The sequence below is a fragment of the Meleagris gallopavo genome, chromosome 16 (assembly GCF_905368555.1).
Source record: "Meleagris gallopavo chromosome 16, MGAL_WU_HG_1.1, whole genome shotgun sequence".
Classification (NCBI taxonomy): Eukaryota; Metazoa; Chordata; class Aves; order Galliformes; family Phasianidae; genus Meleagris; species Meleagris gallopavo.
The window spans coordinates 9,305,798-9,328,608 of record NC_139419.1 but is presented as its reverse complement, the minus strand read 5'-3'; the positions used below and the strand labels follow the sequence as shown (position 1 = coordinate 9,328,608).

Below are 22,811 nucleotides of genomic sequence, written 5' to 3'. Positions count from 1 at the left end.
TCCTTTGAAATAAATCCGTTGTGAACTTCTCCCTTCTGCTACACTCTGTTGAAACGTTACTTCTCAATGTCACTATTTAGTTTCATTTTAAGACAACTGGGCAGAAACTTGAAAATGGTGTGCCCTTTATGTGCTTTGTGCATATCCTTCACAACAATAATTTTGTAAATTGACTTCAACCCCCTGTGCAGTTGTACTAAAAAACAGTCACAGAAATAAAACAACAAATAAATAATTGCTAGGTCTCTGGTTTATAAGACAATTGATGAAAAATTCAAGTTCAAAGAGCCTGTATATACTTTCAGCAGAAGAAAATTCAGTCAAGTTAGAAAAATATGAAAAAGTTGTCAATTTGTGTAAAACTTTAGGAGAGCTTAAATGAGCTGTCATTTATCTACAACTTATCTGCAATTCTCCACTGCAAAATCAAAGTCTCACAAAAATTCTCGAATCCAAGAAAGTCACTTCCACATTCAATAATATGTGGCTTATTCCAGGTAATATCTCAACTTTACTCTTCCCATTTTATACCAGAAAAATATTGAAATGTCTACAGCAAACTTATACGGATTGTTAATGTTTCTCTTTCCCTATGCTAGTGTCACTCTAAATCTGGACTTTCATCCACACTATATGAAAATCAAGAAGACTTTTTTTCCAAGAGCATTGACATTTTTTTTTTTCAGATAATAACTGGATGGTTACTGGTTTTATGAATATTTTGTCAATTAATGAACTATTAACATTCTACACAGAGATGTTTAAATCATTTCACATGCTTTCTACGCATTCAAGCTGATTTATCTGCTTTTTTTCAAGCTTTTATGGAGTGGTGAGGCATCACATTTAGTCTAATAAGACTTGATTTCCATCACAAAATTAATGTACTTTTAATTAATGCAGTTACTTTTGAAAAGGCAATACAAAGACTTTGAAATCGGTCAGATATTTTCATGCTTTGAGTTTTTAACTCAGAAAAAAATAATACAGTTCCAACTGATTATCTTGCTCAGAGTTTTTTTTAATACAAAGTACAAATTTGTAGATGGATTATGAAGAATAGACATTAATGTCTTTTAAGGCAGACGACCTACCTTTTTATCACTCAGTCCAGTCACTTGGTCAACAAACTCCTCTTGAATCATAAATGCAGCTAAGTTGGCAGTATAACTAGCCAGGAAAATGACAGCAAAGAAGGCCCAAACTGACACCATAATTTTACTGGTTGTCCCTTTGGGGTTTTGCACAGGCACGGAGTTGTTGAATACCAAGCCCCAGAGTAACCATACTGCCTTTCCAATGGTGAAGGATGGTCCATGGGGATCTATGATTGCAAAGAGTAATAGTTTTAGTTGCAATTATATTAAATTGTGGTAAGATACCCCGCGTAACAAAATGTACTAATGAAGACATGGTTAACATATTTTAATAAATATTTATAGTCCTCCCAATGGAATCACAGGATTTAGCATTGGTATTCTGCATTGTAATTACACATATGTCCATAAATGTTAGAAAAATATTTGTCCACTTTTCTATCCTCATAACCAGCTTTAGATTAGTACAATGCAGACAGCTCCAATAATTTAATTATTATTAAACAAATAAAGCTCAATGTGGGTGTACTCAGTCCATGTCATCATTTCAGAAGAAATGTATTATAGAGCAAACTTTCATGATACAGTTAAGCACTTCTTAGATTATCCTCTTTTTGCTGCACTGCTAAGTTAGACTGCAGTAAAATGAACGTAATGGAGCCAGCCATTGGTTTGTAAAACTACCTTATAGGGCGATTTAAAATTGAGCTGTTGAACAGATGTATTTTCTGAGCAGAAATGGTAAGGAAAGTATATGTGAAGAAAGCAGTCTAAAGTTTTTTTTTTATGTTTCTGAAGAGTGTAGTGCCATTGAGCTTCTGCCTGATGAAAACAGGTAGGAAAGGGAGTAATATACTTAAAGACTCCCATTGATTTTAAGCTCTCCATGTTTCAAACGAATGGCAACTGGATTTGTGGCAAGCCTCTAGGAGCCATTAGAATGGTGCAGTGCTACACTATGAATTTCTAGCCACTATATAATCAATTCTGGCACACGAGGTGACAGAGAAAAGAACAACCCAGCCTGCAGATCCCCAGTGTCTCTACAAACCTTTAATTTCCCCTTCCTAAACACAGTGTTTATTTTGGACATAGGTTACAAATGTACCATCTTATTGAAATGATAACATCATCTGAATATGACAGTAAACTCCTTGTTCAAGAAGCAAATCAATCACAAACAGGAAGAAGCCATTAGCTGGTCACAGTCTGGTTACACTCACCAAACTGGGAGATTGCATGCTATAAAGTGAAGTGGCAATGATTTAGATATTAAAAACAGTCCACATTCTGAACTGAAAGTGAAGAAAGGGGAGGATGAGGCTACCACAGTACATGAAATTCTCATTCTCAGGCCAGTGCTAATATTATACAACTGCATCTTTCATCAAGAAAGTCATGTTCTGTATCTAATTTGTTTTGCCAGTATATTTTAAAAATTAACTTTCTATAGCCAAGGATGCAACACAGTAAGAAATTATGCTCTCTTGCCACTGGGCTCATTTCAAGGCTGAGTTAACCACAAGAGAACTATACATTTTTATAGGGACTATATAAAACTATATACAAGCGAACAGCTACTTTTCCAGCTTGCACAACAAATTACATCATTTTAGATCATTATCTCTGAACTATCTCTGAAATCATAAGTCAGGAGTCCGTAGAGTTTATTCCAATGTTCTTTTAAGCTGACAATTCAGCTGATACAGTATACTAACCAAACATTGCCTGAATACAACTGCTTTTAATAACACCATTCCACGTCTTTATTGCAATGAATTAGAATGTAACCCCGCCACAAAATCACATTTTAAATGAAAAGCTTCATGACTGCTTTTACTGCTTTATGATATGTTTATTTTAAAAGATGGAGGGCAAGAGATTGTAAATACATGAATACTCTTCTGACGGCTCTAGGGTTGTGTAAAATGCAAAGCTTACCTCTTCCTTGTGCTAGGTTCCTGTTATATCCTACAGGACTGAAGTACTCAAATATAAATACAGCCATGGCGGACACAATGAGAAGCATCACAAACATCATCACCCAGACAGAAGCACTAAAAGGCTCTGCATCAAAAGAGACAAGAGAAACAGAAACAGTTCATTAAACCAGTCACATCACAAGAATTCCAGTGTCTTAGGGCTAGGCAAGCCCACTGGCTTTCTTTAAATTAGCTGTTTCAACCAAAATGCTAGCAGATAAACAAGCAGCAGTATACAAGGAACTGCCATTGTTATATGCAATCTTCACGTATTCAAAATCACATATGTAAGTTGAAACTCAAATACAAAAGCTGTGTACTTCACTTCTTCAACAAAGCCTTAACTGACACTGAGTGGCAAATTCTTAGCTTAACTCGCTGCTTATTCTGTTTACAACTCATTTCTGTTTATCCAATGGTGTATGCTTTTATCAACAGAACGGTCCCATCATTATGACTGTATTTCTGCAGAGCAAGAGCAATTAAGCATACACATAAGACGTTTGGTGTTTCAGAGAAGTACACCTCTCTCATTTTCTATCCAACAGAAAGCATTAGGGAAAAGAGCCAAATGTTTCCATCCAAAGCAAATCTTATGTTTCGGATTTTTTTTTCCTTCTGTTCACTTTTATCTACCTCTAATGAAGATGTTGTTTCTACCAATAGCAAACACATCCTTTTGCAAGTCTTGCGCTCATCTGGGAGCAAATTTCTGAAATCAAAAGCTTTCTATGGAAAACTAAACGTCAGATGAAGAGAAAAAAACATGATTAAGTTAAAGTAGTTTAGAACGGAAAACTAAAAGCAGTTTCAAGTACAGAATAAGCACCAACTTTCTGAAGGGATTGTTAACGCCATGTGATAACACAGCGCTCTTAAATATCATCAATAACACCTTTGCCTAAACAAAAATTCTCTGTCATTTAAGAAGTTCCTTTTTTAGTCATTATGGTATAATGATGCAGGCAATAAAGGTTTTGTAAGTCAAAGTAATCTCTTTATTCGGTCAATTTATTTGGAGTATATAATATACTAATTTTAGTAAATACTGGAAGTGTGAGAAAGAAATGTCCAGACTAGAACAGAACCAAGAAGCACAGGATGTGACAACAAATGAATCTGCACCCATGCTTTGCTTTTTTTGGAAGCTCAAGGTGTTCTTCTATCCAAACTTCTTCATTCTTTGAATTTAACATTTGAAAATTTTTTGGATGTGAACTATTAAGACAAAACAGGGAATTATTAAACCATACTGTTCTCTTTCCTATTTTAGGAAATGTATTTCATTTATTATATTGTAAAGACAGATTGTTAAATTCTTTCAATTATTACAGAAATTTGTTTGGAAGAGAATACCGAGTTAGCAAAATAACAATGCTTAAAAGGAAGAGAGCAATCCTTTCAGAAACCAATAGGTAGACCCAAATACACTTACTAAGAAATATTCTATGAATTCATATACTAATTGGAATTAATTGGAATTCACATAAAATTATCATTCAATATTGACATCATCCTCAAAGAAGTAAGCAAGCCTAATGAAACTCTTATCAAAAGCAACGCTGTAGAAACACCAATGGTAATTTGTCAAAATTTAACTAAGGCAAAGAGCAAAGCAAGTCGATTTGAAACAGAAAGCTATAAACAACAGTTTAGGCAGAATGCTCTTTAATAATTTAAGCAGATTGGTAATGAGACGCAGGATTAAAAGAAGCAACAGCAAAATAAAAAGCTATTTATAATAACAAGTAGTAAGTTTGAACAAGTACAAAATCAATTGAATAATAAAGTTGATCTTCCTGTGATATTACAGATCGAATTATGCATTCAGGATTTTTATTTGATTCTCAAAGGACAGAAAGAACATCCCCCAGTAAGCAGCTGGTTTCATAAGATCTTTCAATAGAGTAAAAAAAAAAAAAAAAAAAAAAAAAGGTTGTATATGCCTTAGTGTACAGTTCAGAAGATTGGCAATGGAGAACACTGAGCAATGAAAAGGATGGATTACTCCACTAACTTCAAGTTTTACCCTCACACACCAAAAAAAAACAAAATAAATACACACGCACAATACATTAAAAAAAAACTACACCAAAACACAAAACACACAAAAAAACAGGTTCATAGATTTCCTATTCTATCAGTTCTTCCAAAATGGACATGTGGCCTCAACTATAAACTCACTCTCTCTTAAACATATAGAAATCTGGATTTAGGTTTTTCCTTACTTCGCTTGAATAAAATTTGAATAAAATCTCTACAGGAAGTAGTATATTTGAATTGTAGTAATATATGAAGATGTTTTAACACTGATATAATTTTTACACGCAGGGGACACCCACAACAGAAATAACAGATATGAGGAAATCTGTCAGAACAAAGTAGTAGTATGGCTTTCAGAAGCCAGACATATCTGTTGCCAGTTTAGCTGTCAGATCTATTCTAGTCATAACAAAGTCTTCTCTTCTACACTTTCCTACAAGGGGTTTTAAAATCATTTCATAAATATGACTGTTAAAAAAACAAACAAAAAAAAAAAAAAAAAAAAAAAAACCAACAATTTATTATGGGCTAAACAAGCATATATTAGTGTGTAATGCAGCTTTTCTTAAGGAAATCATTGTCATTTGGTTTCCCATTACTTCATATGAATCCAACAGCATCCATGTGCCAATAACCACATTAATCAAGTTTGTCAATACCATGCAAACTTCTTAACGCATAACTCAAAAATTGATGGAACATGTCAATATACTATTTAGCTTAACAAACAGTTATCCCACTCTACAGAAATGCAATTAAATGATCTGGAGGGGTTAGAGAATCATACCTAGAAAAGCAGATGGTGAAACTGTGCCATTGCTCCGTGACACCATGACACTAATCCCAGTCTCAACAAATGGCACTGAGAAGTCAACCACTTCAGAGCGCTCTTCATTAATAGTGAGAGACCCCACAGCCATAACTGCACGATGATAAACCACCTGATCCACAAAGAGAAGACACCACCAACATTACTCAGTAGAGAGTACCTTGTTTCTCCAAATGAATTAAAAACAAACATTGCTAAGTTCTCACTTAAGAGCTCTTTTACCTAACAGAACTTACTTCACCAATCATTCCATTCCACACATTATTGACTTTTTTGCCATGCTTCCCGTTAGTCACCAAGTACAGGTCGTATGTGAACTTGACAGTTTTAGACAACTTCTTCAAGATATCAATGCAGAATCCTTTGCAGCACTTCTTTACATTAGTTCCCTCATTAGTTGAGTTGCTGTCAAAAGGAGAGACATAAACATTTCTTCTGGGGGAAAAAGAACCACCACAAAAGCAAGATTCAGCACACTGTAAAACAACACTTTTTCCTATTTCTGAGTGACCACGTTTTTCTGAAATGTTGGAGAAATAAACAATAGAATGCTTTATACAGTCCTTGCAGCTCATCCTAATCACACTGGAGTGGCTTGACAAGAGCTAAGGAGAAGATATTGGTGTGCTTCCTGCTGCAGTGTGTGGCATGCTGGACTTCATCACAGTCTCCACTTAGTGATGTGTCCTCAATTTAGGTTAAGTCTTTTTTTTTTTACTCTCGAGACATAAGATCACATGGAATTTAGTAATTACAGAACTGCCCATCATGTAAGCTGAATAAAGGTGCAGCAGTTCTCAGTACTGAAAGTGGATGCTGCACATTTTGCTGCAATTTAAGAAAGTGACTTTCAGCTACCTTGGGATGCCAAGACCACTCAGGAAGGTTAGACAAGCCTTACCAACAGTAAACTAGAGTCTCAAACTGAGATCAGCCATGTAGATCTTAGATAAGGATTTTCTTTCTATTGTTTTAGAAAAGCTCTACGGCCTCTAGCACTTTTCAGTCTGAGTTTCCTCAGAGATCAAGGCAATACTTTACTGACTTTGAAGAAATTCAGATCTGAAATAAGTTCAATTATGTAAATGAAATATTTTTCTGGACCTCAGGAACTACTGAGCAATTTCTAGAAATCTTCAAAATATAGACTAAATCTCCTAGCACCTATCCAATGAAAAAATGTTATTATATTAATTCCAGAAATATAAAGACTGAAGCACAGATCGGGTGAAGAAGCACTGGCAATTACTCAGTGACAGATGTTTCACCAATTTTTAAGAATTGCTCCAAAATTGGAGCAATGAAAGCAGAGGACTTTTCTCTGTCATAGCAGTATTTTATTCTGGAGTAGTTTCTCCTGTACCAAACTTAAGCATAAAGATGCTGTTTTCAATAAAAGGAATTTCTGTAAACTAATTAAAGTTATTCAAGTGGGCACATTTCAACATGACAGGAAACAATTCAAAGAGGACTCATTAAATCAGTCCAATTTTAGGTACACTCTCTTCTTTCATGAGACTGAGAAGGGCTAGTTCTAGTTCAATTCAAATTTGCTGTAAACTGATTATCATGTAATTAATTCAATGTCACTTACAAGTTTATAACTAGAACCTTCCAGCTTATTAAAAAGGAAGTACACTGTATGTGAAAGGGAGAAAGAGGAAGAGAAATACGGAATGAAAAGCAAGAGAAAAAATAGCAGATTATCAAAAAATATATACAAGAAAAGAAATAAGGGAAAATAAATAAAGAAAATGAGGGTGCATCTTTTGCACTTTAGAAAAATGTAATGATTTACTTACTTAATTTTGACAAATTTACGACATGGCACAGTGTTTTTTTGGCAGCTTTCCATCAAAGGATCCACATCTTCAACGATGACAAAGGGAGCCTCCTCCAGGGTGACGATACTCAGGTGGTTATCATCTGGATCACTGTCTGCAAAGGAACTGTACCTTGGCCAGACAGAGTATTTCAGGCTCAGTGAGTTGTTCTCCCATTTCCCCACCTGAAAAACCCAAGATACACAGGCTACTCACATCTGCTTGCTTGTTTGTCTTATATCTTATCTTTTCTTAACTTATATCTTCCCTACAGAAATTACTTCACATGTTAGAGAAGGCTTCACATTTGAGAACGCATTGCTAAAGCATTTTGCCTAGTCCTGGGATTTCTGAGCTGGGCCAAACTAAACAGAACAGAAGCATAATTCCACATGACATGGTTCTTAGTAGAAATAATACATTCTGCCTTAATTACTGCCAAATAATTCAAAAAGTTTAGCAACTAATCAAACAAACCTTTAGTGTTAGGGTAAATATATTGTTTTAGGACTTGTGGGGAGCATGTCCAGTTTTACTTTTAAATTATATATTTACTATTATAAATTATCTTATTTACTATTATAAATTACCCAGCCCTAATGAACCAGTATTTTTTTCCACTGCCAGAACACCAGCAGTGGGCAAATGATTAAAAAATGATTTAAATATTTTGAAAGCTCTAGCATTTTTAACTACTTTGTATCTGTAAATCTAATTGCAGTTTACCCAAGCGGTAATGACAGATTATATAAATGAGCTACCAGTCCACATAATTTATAAACCAATACATTTTAATAATCCTTCAGTTACTTAAGCTAAACAAATTACAACATAATCATGAGACTGGTGAAATATTTGTTTTGCAAGGAAAATAGTGGGAATTAATGATACAATGACAGTCTCAGATGCTAAAAAAAGACTGTATTAAATTTTTTCTTCCCTTTGGTCTTCTAAAGACTTTAAAATGAATTGCAAAAGTGCCCAAATAACATAATTTGTATCTCTTCCCATTTACAGAAGTAGACAAATATGTGCCCTTTGCAGTTTCCTTTCTGTCCCGTTTCTAACCCAAGATGTTTTGCTGAACTTTAAAGTAAGAGGTGGAAATGCCAAATCTTTATACACTTAAATTAGGAAATTCAAAATATCCCAAGAGAATGAGGAACTCTAAACCAGCAGGAACCAGGCACTGAAATTATATTACTTACAGTTCTAGTATGTAATTTAATCAAAACACAACGGATGTAGCCTTTGAGAAAAACAATTCCATGCACAGGAAAACAAATGTACTTAACTCTACAAGACAGTTATATTGCAAAAAACTGTTTGATCGCCAAGTTCTGGTACATAATCTCATTCACAGCAGGGCCTGTGCTGCTTTATGTCAGCTTAGACAGCATCATTGATGGCTACACCATAAATAAGCCAGAAGGCTCTAGCCAGAGCCTTCTACCAGACAACAAACACACTGAGTACAACAGTGGAAAATGTGCCTGCCTATTCCAAACAGCAGTAACAAAACCATGATGACTGGGGCTCAATTGCCCTTGGGTGTCCAGGAATGTGGCAAGAGCAGTGCAGTGCCGTTCTGCATGTCCTGGTAAAGACTCTGGAAGCATCTCCAGTGTGCATCACTGTCACACCAGACCAAAAGGAACACAAAAAGCCCACTGTGATATGCACTTATCTGATCCCATCAAAAATACAGTGGCTGTTTTGTTGTTAAAGCAGGAATCATGACATATTTCAATACTTTACTTAAAGCAATTGCCCTTTTATTGTTCTGAGAAGGATATAATCAGTGATGTTTTTAAGGAGCTGAACATGGGGAAATGCTCATTTTTTAGGTAGCTGCATCTCTACAGAAGTGTTATGTTGATTAAGTCTCTAAAATCCAAACATCTGCTTTTTCCACAGATCCACCTCCATAGTCTCTTATTGTATCAGTGTCAAAAAATAATTAAGACCTTCCCTCAGGCCTCAGGAGCATCACCATTCTCTCTGAAGAATTCTGCTGCTGTATTGCCAGCACACTGAATTCACCTGGGCTTCAGAGAGGCACAGATCTCACAAGCATTGCAGGTCATCCCACAGTGCAGTGAGGGACACACAGAGTCAGAAAGCACAATGGCAAAAAAGAAGTACAAGATGAAGATTTCAATGTAATGAACAATGGCAGAATATTCCTGAGGAGCCTTGCTGGTGGGAAAATGGCAAATAAGGAAGAGTAATTAGGAAGAGTAATTACTCACTCCTTTTGTTTGGGTAATATTTGTGTTGGATTTGCTTGTCCTGATTTAAATAGTTAGCATGAACATTGGATGTGCTCTGTCACTGATGCTGGACTCATAGTTGAACAGTTTTCATCTTTATTTGGTAATGGTGTTGAAGAACACATGTTGCACTTCTTTCTACCATTCAGCTACATTTCTGAATGATCAAAACACTTTTTTCTTATTTATTATAAATGGAGAGTAAGAACTTAGCTTTCTGCAATTAAAACACATAGTCAAAATACACTAAGATTTTTATAGTTACATTAGAAGCCTTTCAGCCTCCACAGAACTAATGGTAGTACAGCTAATAAGAATCTGAATGGTATTAATTATTTACACAGTGTTTTGTAACCTCATATATTATTTAGTTCTTTCAACATCCTTGTGCAATTGATGGTATCAATTTTTAAAAGGTGAAGAGTTGAAATGACAGAGAAAAGCTGCAGATTAAGTAAAACTGAAACATTAATATGTTCCTGCTGAAATTCAGAGAATTTATGAAATTAAATCCATATTTTGCTATCTTGCAAGATCAGCATTTGTGTCACTTACGGAAAATTCAGATCTAGGACTATATCCAATCAGCATCAATTTTGAACGCATGAAAAAGTTTCACATACTTAGGTGGGAAAAACTGGTCATAACACATTTCCATTTTATTCCTGAACTTTATAAAGAGATTTGCTTGTAAATGAAAGAATTTCTGTGCAAACTCAAATGTTAAGTTCTTATTCAAAACTCTTTAATGACTTACCTATGACAGCAAAGAAAAATAACTGAGACACCAAAGGCATGCAAGTCCTGACTTCACCTCTGAAGACAGTAGAATAAGTTCATATGTAAAATAGAAAAACTAAAATATGAAAAGTTCAGCTGCTATTTTTAGTGGGAGACAAGAACTATATTTGAATAAACCATGTTACGGTGAAATAGCTGACCAACCTGGACAGCTCCAACATTTGCCTCCAGTGTCTTGCAGCACACTTTTTGCAGAGCACGCTACTTTAAGATCATCAAAGCTACTGATGAAATGAACTAAAAATGTCATCCTCTGACCAAGTCCAAGTATCTAGATTGGAGGCTCAAGGGGTTCCTTTTTAAATTAGTATGCTTACCTTGTGATATTGATATCCCTTATACAAATATTCAAGAAACAGCCAGGAAATCATTGCAATGCAGGCTATGGTAAACCATTAATCATATGAAGGTACTGACACTGAAGATACCATTGTTACACACCAATCAGGCCTAACCTGGAGTTACAAGTTTTTCTCTGAAGATATTAATGTTATCAAATTGTGACTCATATGGTTTACCGTCAAAGAATTCAGAATAAAATCTCATTGACTGGAATCAGATAACAAAGCAGGAGGAAACAACTGGGGAAAAAAAAAAAAAGGACAGGTGATTGTGACAGTATAAAGGCTCAATATCTACACGTTTCTTGTTAGCTACCACATAATGCAAAAGTTACAGAAAAGCTGAATTACTTACTAGATACTTTATTTTTTAAAAGCAAATGTCAGCAGATTACACATTCTCATTTCATGAAGAAGAAACAAGAAATGGAATGTAGTTATTAGTTGCTCAAATCTGTTAAATCTTTTGGTTCAAACAGCTGTTATGTAAAGGAATACAGTGCACAACACAATGATTGCAGTGCAGCCTCAGGAAATCTGCATGTTTTGAAGCACTGTTGGCAATATACCATAGAACCATAGAATGGCTTGGGTTAGAAGGGACCCCAAGGATTATCAAGTTCTGACCCCCCTCCACAGGCAGGGCTGCCAACCTCCAGATCTGGTACTAGATCATATACCCTTCAACTCTGTTTTCTAACAGAAAATGATTTATCTGCACAAGCCACTCTCTGATCAGTGCTGGCAGCATACAGCCCCAGAAGCCTTTACACCAAACCAGGTAATGAACTTACATGTAGACTGGACAAAGTTGCGGCTAGATACTCTTGGCTGGACTAGCTGCATGAAGAATTTGGAAATAAATGTTGTTCTTTCTTATGTTTCACAAAACAGGAATCTAAAGGAGTAAGCAGTAAATCCACATATTCTTAACAGAGACCCGCACAGCTAATCAAAGACTGGGAGATATACAAAAATAAATAGTGGTAAAGTCACAGATAGCATTGAAACACACTGTCTCTACTGTGGAAATCCTCTTACTACAGTGATGAATCTTATTCTTTATGTCTGCAGCCTAGAAATCCCAACTTCTACATAACCAATCTCAAGTGAACTCTGCCATTCAGAAGTCTTCACTTATTTCACAGACTTCAAGCCATCACTGCTTGGAAAAGAAGTTAGCCAAAGACAAGAGGTCAGTGAGAGAGTTAGAACACTACAAAGGCCAGGCTGCCAAAACTCTATTTTGATAAGTTATGAGATGGGTAGAAGAGTATTTTCCTGAAGATAATTTTCATTGCCCTCCTTTTCCTGAAAGAATTTTTTTTCTACTTGGAGAAAGAAAAAAGTGAAAGAAATATGAATTAAATTGAATTGAAAGTAATTTGGATTTGAAAGAAAGTTGAAGCAAATTTGAAAGAATTGTTTCTCTGGGCCTGAAGTGGTCAGGCAGTTGAACTAGATAAACTGTCAATGTCCTTTCCACTTCAGCTATTCTACTCTACTCTTTAAGAGAACAGATCAGAAAGTGGGCACTTTTTGCTGTTCAAAAGATAAAAATACCACTTGAAATATCTTGTAAAAAAAAAGAAAAAAAGAAAGGTGTTTTAATGAAGACATTGCATGTACAGTTCTGGATTTGCTGTCTAGTTTATCACAATACATAGAGATAAGTTTAAGTAAACGAATTTCATCTGCCTTAATTTGTTGAGGTTTTTGTTTTGATTTTTTTTGGTTGGATTTTGATCCATTGAATTTGAAAGTGTAATTTTTTTTCTCTGAAACAGAATAGAAATATTCTTTTAAGATTTCAAAACGTAGTGTGAGGTAGAGAATCACTTCTACTAGCTCAGAGAATCAGCTGAAAGCACAGCTTGTTAATGTTAGGCAGCCAGTTTCATATTCTATCTGCATTAAGGTGAATCTCAAGTATTTGGGTTGGTGTGGCAGGCACAATGAAGTCAAAACAAAATGCAACTTCTATACTTGGTGCAGCCACTCCCTAATGACAGGAACTGTAGATGAATCGATATAGTTTGCTCAGTTTTCCTCCCTCTCCTCTTTCCTAGAAGATTAAAAATATCTTAAATCAATCTTCATTTAAGTGTAACACACGGTCATCTTCACCTTCAACAGTGAGCTGTTACAAAATCTCATCTGATGGCAAGTCAATTCCTTAGCCCAACTAGGTACCTGTAGAATACATGAAAAATATAGCTATTTTTAAAAAAACGTGTTCTTTAAAATCTCTTTCATGTAGATAGTTGGTAGTATGAGTTTTGTTAGAATGACAGACATTTAATTGAGCATTAAATAAAGCAGAGAAGGAGTATCTGGACTTCTGTATTATGGAAGCTGGAACTACGGAAATGTTCAAAGACAGGTCTAAAATTCTGATTTATGTTCCAAACTTAAACTCATTAACTACATATAGTTACAGTCTCTAGCAAGTTGAACTATAGAGAAGAAAACAGAAAACTTAGAGTAAACAGACCATAGAAGCATGTCTAGGAAAGTTCTCATTCTGCCTAGACCTCCTAAGAATTCAATTAACATTACTAGGGTAATTAAATTGAAAATGAGCTTAATATCAGCAGATGCTATGGTATTTCTCTGTTGGTAGACTCAAAAACAGAGGAAGAACGCGAAAATGCACTGAGACGGAGTTAAAAGTAATAAACACAGCATTGTTTTCAAACCAGAAAATTCAAGCTGAGGAAAATGTCAAAAAAAATAAAGACATTCTCTGCCCATGGAACTGTCATATTCTGAACCCAAATAAACTTTACCCTACTTTGTGGAAAAGCCATGAAATACCTAGGTGTTTATGATAAATTTCTGTCATTCCTAGTTAGATTGCTAACACAGTAATGTGTGGTCTCAACCCCAAAGAAATATTGAAGATGACCTCCTTTTGAAAAGAAAGCAATAGAATTGGTTTTGGGAAAGATCCTATCCCAAATTATAAAACCTCTTATATATGCCCAGAGGCATGTAACTCTTACAATATATAAACAGATACATATATACAGTCAGTTCTTTCACATATAAAGGTAAAGAGTTTATTTCACTAGTCTAGATGCAAAAACTAGTGCTCCCATTATAAAAAATATGTGTATATCTATCACTGTATTTCTTTTAAACATATACATTCTTCTTTATTTCTTCTTTTTATGCAGTCTGGAATTTTCTCATTTGCTTAACAGAGAAGGAAAAAGAAAAAATAGCAGAGAGCATGGAAGAGTTCATTTAACATCAACCTGAATTAGCAGCCACAGGGTCCTTGTCTCATTCACTCTTGTCTAAAGTACCTTACAAATACCATGCATTAACTATGCACTTTGGTCACCTTGTTCATGCCTATCCATTTTCTGAAAATCACAGCTGAAGAGGCCAATAATTAACTATTTGGTGTGGTTTTCAGAAAAGCAACAGAAATACAGCTAAGAAAGAAAGAAAAGCAGCAAAACTACTCATTACTGTACACTGCAGAGTCCCCTCTCCTGCTGCACCCTAAAGAAGTCTCTAAATAGCACGTAGATGGTTGGTATAGCCCTAATCACACACCCTCATGGAATGAGAGAAACAGAGAAAGGCCAGATTCTGAGTAGAGAGAGAAAAGAGCAGAGCATTCTCTTTTGCATGCCAGCTTGGCACAAAAAGAAAGTCTGTCACACCAGCACATCTCAGAGAAAACAAACAAATAGCTCGGTCCTATCACCCTCTTCCCAGCAGATGGGAGCTGTACGCAATACGCAGCCATCATCCTTTTGTAAGGGAAAATGTTACACGACAACACAGATGCTAAATGCACTCACAGGATTACCCAAATAAAAGGAAAAAAAAAAATCTCTGATTCTTTTTTTTACGCTGAACACACATATATTGCAAACATACTTTTTGATCTGTCACACTTTCGTGAGGAAAATAATGCTGAGCAAATACAAAATCTAACTCATCTTGATTTACAGAAAAACTATTTGTTTCTTTTATTTGGCCACCCATTTCCATGTACAAGGCACATCTTACGTCAATAACTAAGGAGCGTAAATCAACTTTGTCAGAATAGTAATAACAAGTAGCAGCAGAACAAAGAACACAAGAAAAATCCTTTCTCTAGAACCAGCATCTGTTGTAGACCTTCTGTTGCAAACCTTTGCGTTGCTTCATGCTGGTCAAGGTTTGCATTTCACAATGACATTCTTAATTTAAATGACAAAATATGATATGGGCATTTTCATATCTTATTAATAAGGAATGGTTTACAGCCTTAGTTGAAGATGGCCATTTGAAGACTTTGAAGTTTTCAAAAATTAGTGCAAAATCTCACATGGGGTATGCAAATGTACTGTTCATCCCTTATGGCTGCTCCTTACACTGACAGGAAAGCACCAAGACCACGGCCATCAGGGCTCATAGGAAAATTAAATACCCACAGAGATTATAAACAAACAGGAAGGAAGAAAAGTAGAAATAAGAAAGGAATAATCATTTTTTGGAATACAGGACATTAAGAAATGGTGCATAATAATTGCTGTAATTCAAAAAATCCAGCACAGAAAAAGCTGAAAGGCCTTTCCGTTGACCAAATTAAAGCTCAGTGACACAGAAATAACATACAAACAACTTTCACTCAGCAGTACCAATATAGGGATGTTACAGTAAGACTAAATACCCTAATTGACAAGAATGAAATAAGGAAAAAAACAACCTGACATGTTAAGGGCATGCTGCATCTGCTATGAGCATCAGCTTAGGCCACATAACTACTGACAAATGGTACAGCATTAGATCATGCACTGTAGTTCATGTAGACATATTTACTTATAAATGTTAGCAAATGTCTATCCCAAGACATCATTATCATAGGATTATAGTACAGTTTGAGTTAAAGGTGACCTTAAAGATGGTCTAGCTCCAAGCACCTGCCATAATACCTGCCAGGTGTACCTCCAACTGGACCAGGCTGCTCAGGGCCTCCCCCATCCTGGCACTGAGCAATTCCAGGGATGGGGCATCCATAGCTTCTCTGGGCAGCTGGTGCCCGTGCCTTACCCACCCTCTGAGTAAAGAATTTCTTCCTAATTTCTGATCTAAATTTACTTTCTTTTAGTTTCAAATCATTGCTCCTCCTTCTATCACTACACTCCCTGCCAGAGTCCCTTCTCATCCTTCTTTTAGGCCCCTTCAGGTACTGGAAGGCCATCACAAGGTCTCCCTGGAATGATCCTTCAGCTGTCATGAACCTAACTTCGCACACAAGTTCCCAAAAAACACCCTGTAACATCTCAGTGATGGTTTATGATCACAGTTCTTTGAAAAAAACTGTCAGAAATCTGACCAAGTGTTAGGCTTTCCAGTTTTTGTCCAGTGAAGTTTCATCTATGCCATTTCATAGTTGTCTTTCCTTAGCCACATGAAAGTGGATGTCAGTAGACAAATGGAGCTCTCTGTGAAGACCTTGGTCCATTTATTCCAGGCAGGAATCACGCACTCTCTGCCTACTCATTCCTTCCTAGATATAAACACATACAACCTCATACAGGGCTTGCAAATCTGGTATATGTTAGTTTATCAGACAAATTCAAGTTCTACATTAATTCCTGCATTAATAAGAAAGTTTAAAATCTTTGGTTACATTTAGAATAAACTTGGAGATTAGTGATAGTTCTTCCATTACTGTAACTTGCCTACTGCACTCATGCTCACCAAAGCAAAGAATAAATCACAGATCTACAACTTCAGTCAGTGTTGGTCCAACATTTAGTTCTCAGAAGAGAGAAGAAAATACTGAAATCCTCAAGCTAACTTCACCTGTATTAATTGGAGAGCACCAAGAAAACTTCTTTTATTCTGGAACTCATCTTTACACACAGAACGTGATTATCTGTAAATGGAACACAGTACTCCCAACCTTATTTAACATACATCATACACACAGCTAATTAAAGTTAATCTGATTCTGCTACTGCTATTTATATTCCAGTATATGATTTTAATATTGGGTTGATTGGTTTTATGTCAATTAATTTTCCCAATTTAAGGAGGAAAAAAAACCCAAAATAAAACAAAAACTAATAGCCTGTGAAGTTTGGAACTCAATGAGCAGTAAGGTGAAACAGAAAGGTCACTCTGCACTGAGATGAGCTTAATGGGGAACGTGCAGCTGGTACTGATGGACCTTAAGATTTTCTTCAGTTTAAGACAGTGTTGCTGCAGAGCTTTGGTGATCACTGGGCAGCAGTGGCAAATATATTAAGTTTCATTGAAACATTAAGCTTGTCTTCTTAAAAATCTCTTGTCTGAGAACAACAACCCTGTTGCCTGTCAAGATTAGAAGGGAGAATATGAATGTTGATGTCAAAAGTTTGAGCAGCTGCTCAATGATCTGTCAAAATATCTTGCTGGATGCCTGCAGAACATGCCCAAAAGTGATTTTCAGTCTTCAAACTATTATCATCCAACCAGCTTTTTTCAGAATCAGATATGGGACAAATTCCTCAGCCAATCCCATTTATATGTAAAGTTTCTATTTCGAAGTTTTGATACTGAGTCATCTGCAGTGGAAAAATGAGCTTATTTTCCTAGGGGTAAGATGTATGTTCTTCAATTGTGCTTGAACGAATTTTCTATAACCTCAAGCCCTGATTCAAGTATATCAATTTTGAGACCAAGGAAAACTGTGCTTAAATAAAAACAGATTATTACCTAAAACCAAAGAAAATTGAGTTTTCATATTAAATCTTGTACTTTCAAGAGGATACTGGACAAAAAAAAATCTTCACATAAAACACAATTACTCTTTCCTACATAAATAATAGAGCAAGTACTCAAAACTTCTGTGTACATTAGTTATATTACAAGGATTAGCAGACTGTTGCATTGGCAGTTTTTCACATGAGCAAATCATTTAATTAGATTCTAGGATTTATGTTTTCCATCTATGACTGTGAATATTTAATAAGACTTCAGTAAAACAATTCTGTGATACTAACTGAAATACTGCAATCAGAAGTAAATGCGTGCACTTGTCAGGAAACTCAAAGCAGGAAATATTGGACCACAGATGTCAGTTTTGAAACTGAGCAAAACAGTGCAGTGAGAAAGCCAATTTCTTTCTCCTTTTTCCTATGAGATAAGAAGTGAGGAAAGAAACTTGGAAAGAACATCAGTACGGCACTACAGAGATGTTCAAATAAACGTGGGGTGGGCAAGAATCTGCTTGTGTGTCTAATCAGAGGAACATTTCTGTTATTTCTGAAGAGCAGGGTGAAATTCTGCTATTAATGTGGGGTGCTCCGATACAGCTGAGAGTTGCCTCCAGCTTGCCAGGATAATTGATTAGTCAGTTTATTTGTCTTCATCCACGGAGGCAGGGATCAGCTTGTGGTCAGAGGAATAATTCTGGTGGTGACAGCCCGTTCTTGGCTGCCTTTCACTTCTCTGCTCTGACATAATTAAACCTGGCTGCTTTCCCATAGTCCTACGATAGAGAAGCAGACAAAAATGCAGCTAGGGGCAGGCTGCCTCTACCAAAATATCTCATCTGGCCTCTACCAAAAGGGCTCTAAATCTAGGTAGAATCTAGGAGTAGATGCATAACATTTTCTGGGCAGCAGTATCCTCTCAGTCACTCTTTTTCCTTCTAAAATCACCTCATACGCACCAGATGAAAACTGAGGTCTCATCCTACAGAGAGCTTTGTAGTCCAGTGCTGTAGGTGGAGTGTACACTGCTGTCATACAATATGCTCAATTAGCTACAGCAAAACTGGACTGAAACATCCATGCTCTCATATAGGAAAAACCCAAAGGTTAAAAGTGGCTCAAGTTATTTCTTGGACATATTGTCACCATGTCGGGTGAGTGCTCTCCTTAGAGAAGTATCAAGATCCAAAATAAATTTATGACACCATGAGCACTGTTGTCTACCTATATGTACCCGTTTTTTACCCTCAGTGCCACACTAATATTTCTCATCTAGGATAATACTTCTCCAGAACATTATATGTGATATGGAGACTGTTGCAGAATTTTAAAATTAGATAAGTAATTGGCATAATGGATACTAAGCAAGAGATTCTCCAACGATTCCAACTGACACATTCGGGTAGAATTAAATTTATCCAGAGAATTATATCTGCATCAAATGAATGTCAAGAAGCACACAGCATAATCTAGGACTACTCTCTATGTTTTGCATGACTAGCATATTTACAGAGATGTCCTACATCAAATAATTCTTATTTTGTCATTATTATTCAACATCATGAAGAACCTGACAGCCTTACAAAAAAGAATTGGATTTATGAGATCCTAAAACTATCAGACAAAAGAGTTCAAAGATTTCAGCAGCAATTTAGATAACGCACAGTCATGCTTTATGAATTTAAAATAGATCAGAAGGTATGATACATCTGTATTTTTTCCCACAGTGCAAACAAATACTAAGGTGTTGGTTTTTAACACATGGTATCACAACTATCCTGCAAAACATCAGAGCCAAAATTGAGAATAAAATCTGCTTAAAGTCTGTTGAAAAATCCCAACAAGCAAGTAAAAGGACTTTTCTGTACAGTTCCTGGACTATGTCAAGATACAAAATCTCCATGCAAACTTAGACACTTAAGGTCCAAGTTTCAGGAAATTTTTCACCCATTCTAGCTGGCTAAATTGTGCTAGAGAAACAAAAGGTGCATTTCATAATAACCTGAAATCCATGTGGTATCTCTTCACTGATACATTGCTTTCCTCATTAAAATTCCTTAGACCTACTCAGAATAAAGCAAAATTACCTTCTCTCAACTGTTGTGACAAACCTGCTACAGCAGAATATCATCACTGATGTGCGTGATATTAATCTGTCTGCTCATCTTTAATATGGTTCTGTCAAGTCTCCTATGTCCTTTACCTACAGATGACACTCACCTTCTCCCACACACGATCTTTGTTCAGTACGATCACCACCAGCCTGGGGTGTGCCTGATAACCATCGGCAGTGAAGGACAAATCCTTACCTTCCCAAGTCACATTCATCATAAATCTGAAAGGGAAAAAAAAATAAAAAATCAGTGAACAATTAATCAGCTGTCCAGTGGTTAATGAGCAAGCTAATTCAGTCATCAGAAGCACGATGAAGTCCATGCACTAAATCCTGTTAATGCTGTAAAAAAATATGAAGTCTGTAAAGTTAAGTTTAGTAAAGCCTCAGTTTGCAAAAGCGGAGATGCTGAACATTTTTGGGAGTCTTAATAGAGGAGAAAGAAAAATATTATTTGTTAAAAATAATACAATTCATAACGCAGAAATCATTTTTAAAGTAGTTTCAACATCACGTGTGACTTGTCCACTTCATGAATCATCTTTTTAGCATTTTGCACAACTTTTCAGCACCATTCTAAATACATCAACATCAGATCTGCATGTAATGCAATATCACACTTTGGTCTCACTGCCATAATACTCGGAGGTCAGTGGACCTAGACTTGCTCATCTGCTCAGTCCTCAACATATGAGCTGACACTGCAGCTTTCAAACTGTCTTTGTGACACATGGATAATTTCCACTAATGCCTTCAGCCAAAAAGCAGTAATTAAGGGGTTGATAATATTTCATTTCAATATTTTTAAAAAGAAAATAATGTATATTTTTTAGTTTTGATTGATTTTCAGTGTTCTTCAAAACATATATCAACTAATTAGCACTTCAGATGGGGGGAAAAAAAAGACAGCTTGCTCATTTAGAAGGTTTCAAACTAAAACGTACAGCTAAAAGGAAGATTTCTTTTTCCTCTTGTTGAAACTGTTGGTTTAATCCCAAATTTCCTACCTTTAGGTTTGAGCACTGAATCAAAAACTGCTTACCACACATCTCCATGAAACAGCTATAAAACTGAAAATCTATGTTTTTTATTGTTATTTTAATTTTTTAACAAATTTATGTCAATAGAAGGCTATTACTCAGAGTGTTACTATACGTGTCACCTCTCCTAAGATGGACCATAACACTATTGCTTGCTTTCCCTATCCTCCTCCTCTATTGCCACGTTAAGCTGCATGTTCTAAAAACAGAAAACCACATATAAGCAACCCTGTCAATAACAATGATTACACCAACTATATCAAGTCATTGTCCCTGAAGGTTTGAAATTCCTTGGTTAGTTTTTACTAATTCTAGTATAAACTACCTAGTTTAGTAAATATTGTTTTTATTTCCCAATTATTGCTCTCCATCTGTCATCGAAACATGTAGCCTTTTCTCCAAAGCACTGCCCTTTTGGTGATTCAGAAACGTTGGCGTTCTGGCCATTCAAAAAATTCTTTTTGCTCCAGACTTGCCTCAAAAAACATTTTTTTTTTTTTTCCCTCAAAATTTTCCACAGAATTGTAACAGAAATCCATTTCTATATTTGTTCCAGCTCCACACAGCTTCAGTGTTTCTCTGCGAGAACAGATTGCTTCTACTGCTCCAGGGTCAGAAAAGAGTGATGAGAAACTGCACTTTTTATTTAAAGCACAAATATGGGGATCTTGCTGCCAAGAGTCTCAAATAGAGGAGCACATAGGCCACGCTCCCTGGACTGAGATATTGCAAAAATCTATCATTTTGCACATTGTCCGAACTCCCACACTTAGGAAAATCAGGATGAAAGGGAAGCGAGTAAAATGATGGTAGTGGCATTGGTGTTCTTTGGCCACATTGAAAAAAATAATAATAAAAATCAAAACTCATGGTTATCAATGTGAGCCTGACCAAGCTATCTTGTGGGTGAGAGGAAAAACTGCATCCATCCATCCTACTGGGAGACCCACTGGTACTTCCAGAAGATAGCATACTCTCCACCCTATGTCTGTGGTCTGAAATAACCTGGTTCCCAGGGTATTCTATGAGATGAAATTCAGTCCAGGCTTTCAGCTACAAGTTCTTCTTGAACTCTTCACTTAACACCTCTAATATCCCAGCCCTCAGAGAGATGTGCTTTGGAGGGCTTAAAAGTTACTCCAGAAACTCCTCACTCATTGCACTGTGCTTTTATATCCACAAGAAACAGATGCAATTTTACACAGTGTATTTGTTTCTACAGTAGCAGTGTGGCCTCCTGGTGAATCTGACATAGAAATAATTCTTCAGTGTCACGTTCAAAGGAGAAGGTTTTGTGTAGACTTAGCTGCCTGAAAATCCCAGCAGCAGAAAGCACATTAAATAAAAGAAGATAGATCCAAGAGAAATAATGATATTGTATCATAACACTTAATAATTAAATGAGCACTGCCCTAAACAACCATATTAACACCATTCAGCACCGGTTTGACAGCAATTTATAAATTCACCCATCACAGCAACTCATATTTTATGACAGACTTCCAGCGTGAAAATTTTCCCCTCGGCAGAACTTTGCTTCTCAGTTGAAGTAATTTCCCATACACTACATTTTTCATCCAGCACTGAAAGAGCTTGCTCAGGAATAAAAAGCTTGTTTGCCACCTCGAGAGCAAGTGGCAAAGCAGCAGGCAGAACTTGCTGGCAGGTATGTGTAAGAAGCCAGCACAACGCTCACTCACTGCTGAAAATTAAATGTGCTGTGACCCAAAGAATAGCATGCCGAGGGAACCACCACCAAGGA

General features: G+C 36.1%; 1 protein-coding gene across 2 annotated transcripts in view; it reads right to left on the bottom strand.

Moving 5' to 3' along the window:
- GRIN2A (glutamate ionotropic receptor NMDA type subunit 2A) overlaps positions 1–22,811 on the bottom strand; it is a 163,525-nt gene that overhangs the window by 41,873 nt on the left and 98,841 nt on the right. For both annotated transcript variants that reach the window (XM_085237528.1, XM_085237529.1), the window contains exons 5-10: positions 20,117–20,231; positions 7,754–7,959; positions 6,188–6,356; positions 5,910–6,063; positions 3,039–3,164; positions 1,095–1,324 (exon numbers count right to left, since the gene is read on the bottom strand). In XM_085237528.1, coding sequence (XP_085093654.1) covers positions 1,095–1,324; positions 3,039–3,164; positions 5,910–6,063; positions 6,188–6,356; positions 7,754–7,959; positions 20,117–20,231 — 1,000 coding nt within the window. The remainder of the gene's footprint in view (positions 1–1,094; positions 1,325–3,038; positions 3,165–5,909; positions 6,064–6,187; positions 6,357–7,753; positions 7,960–20,116; positions 20,232–22,811) is intronic.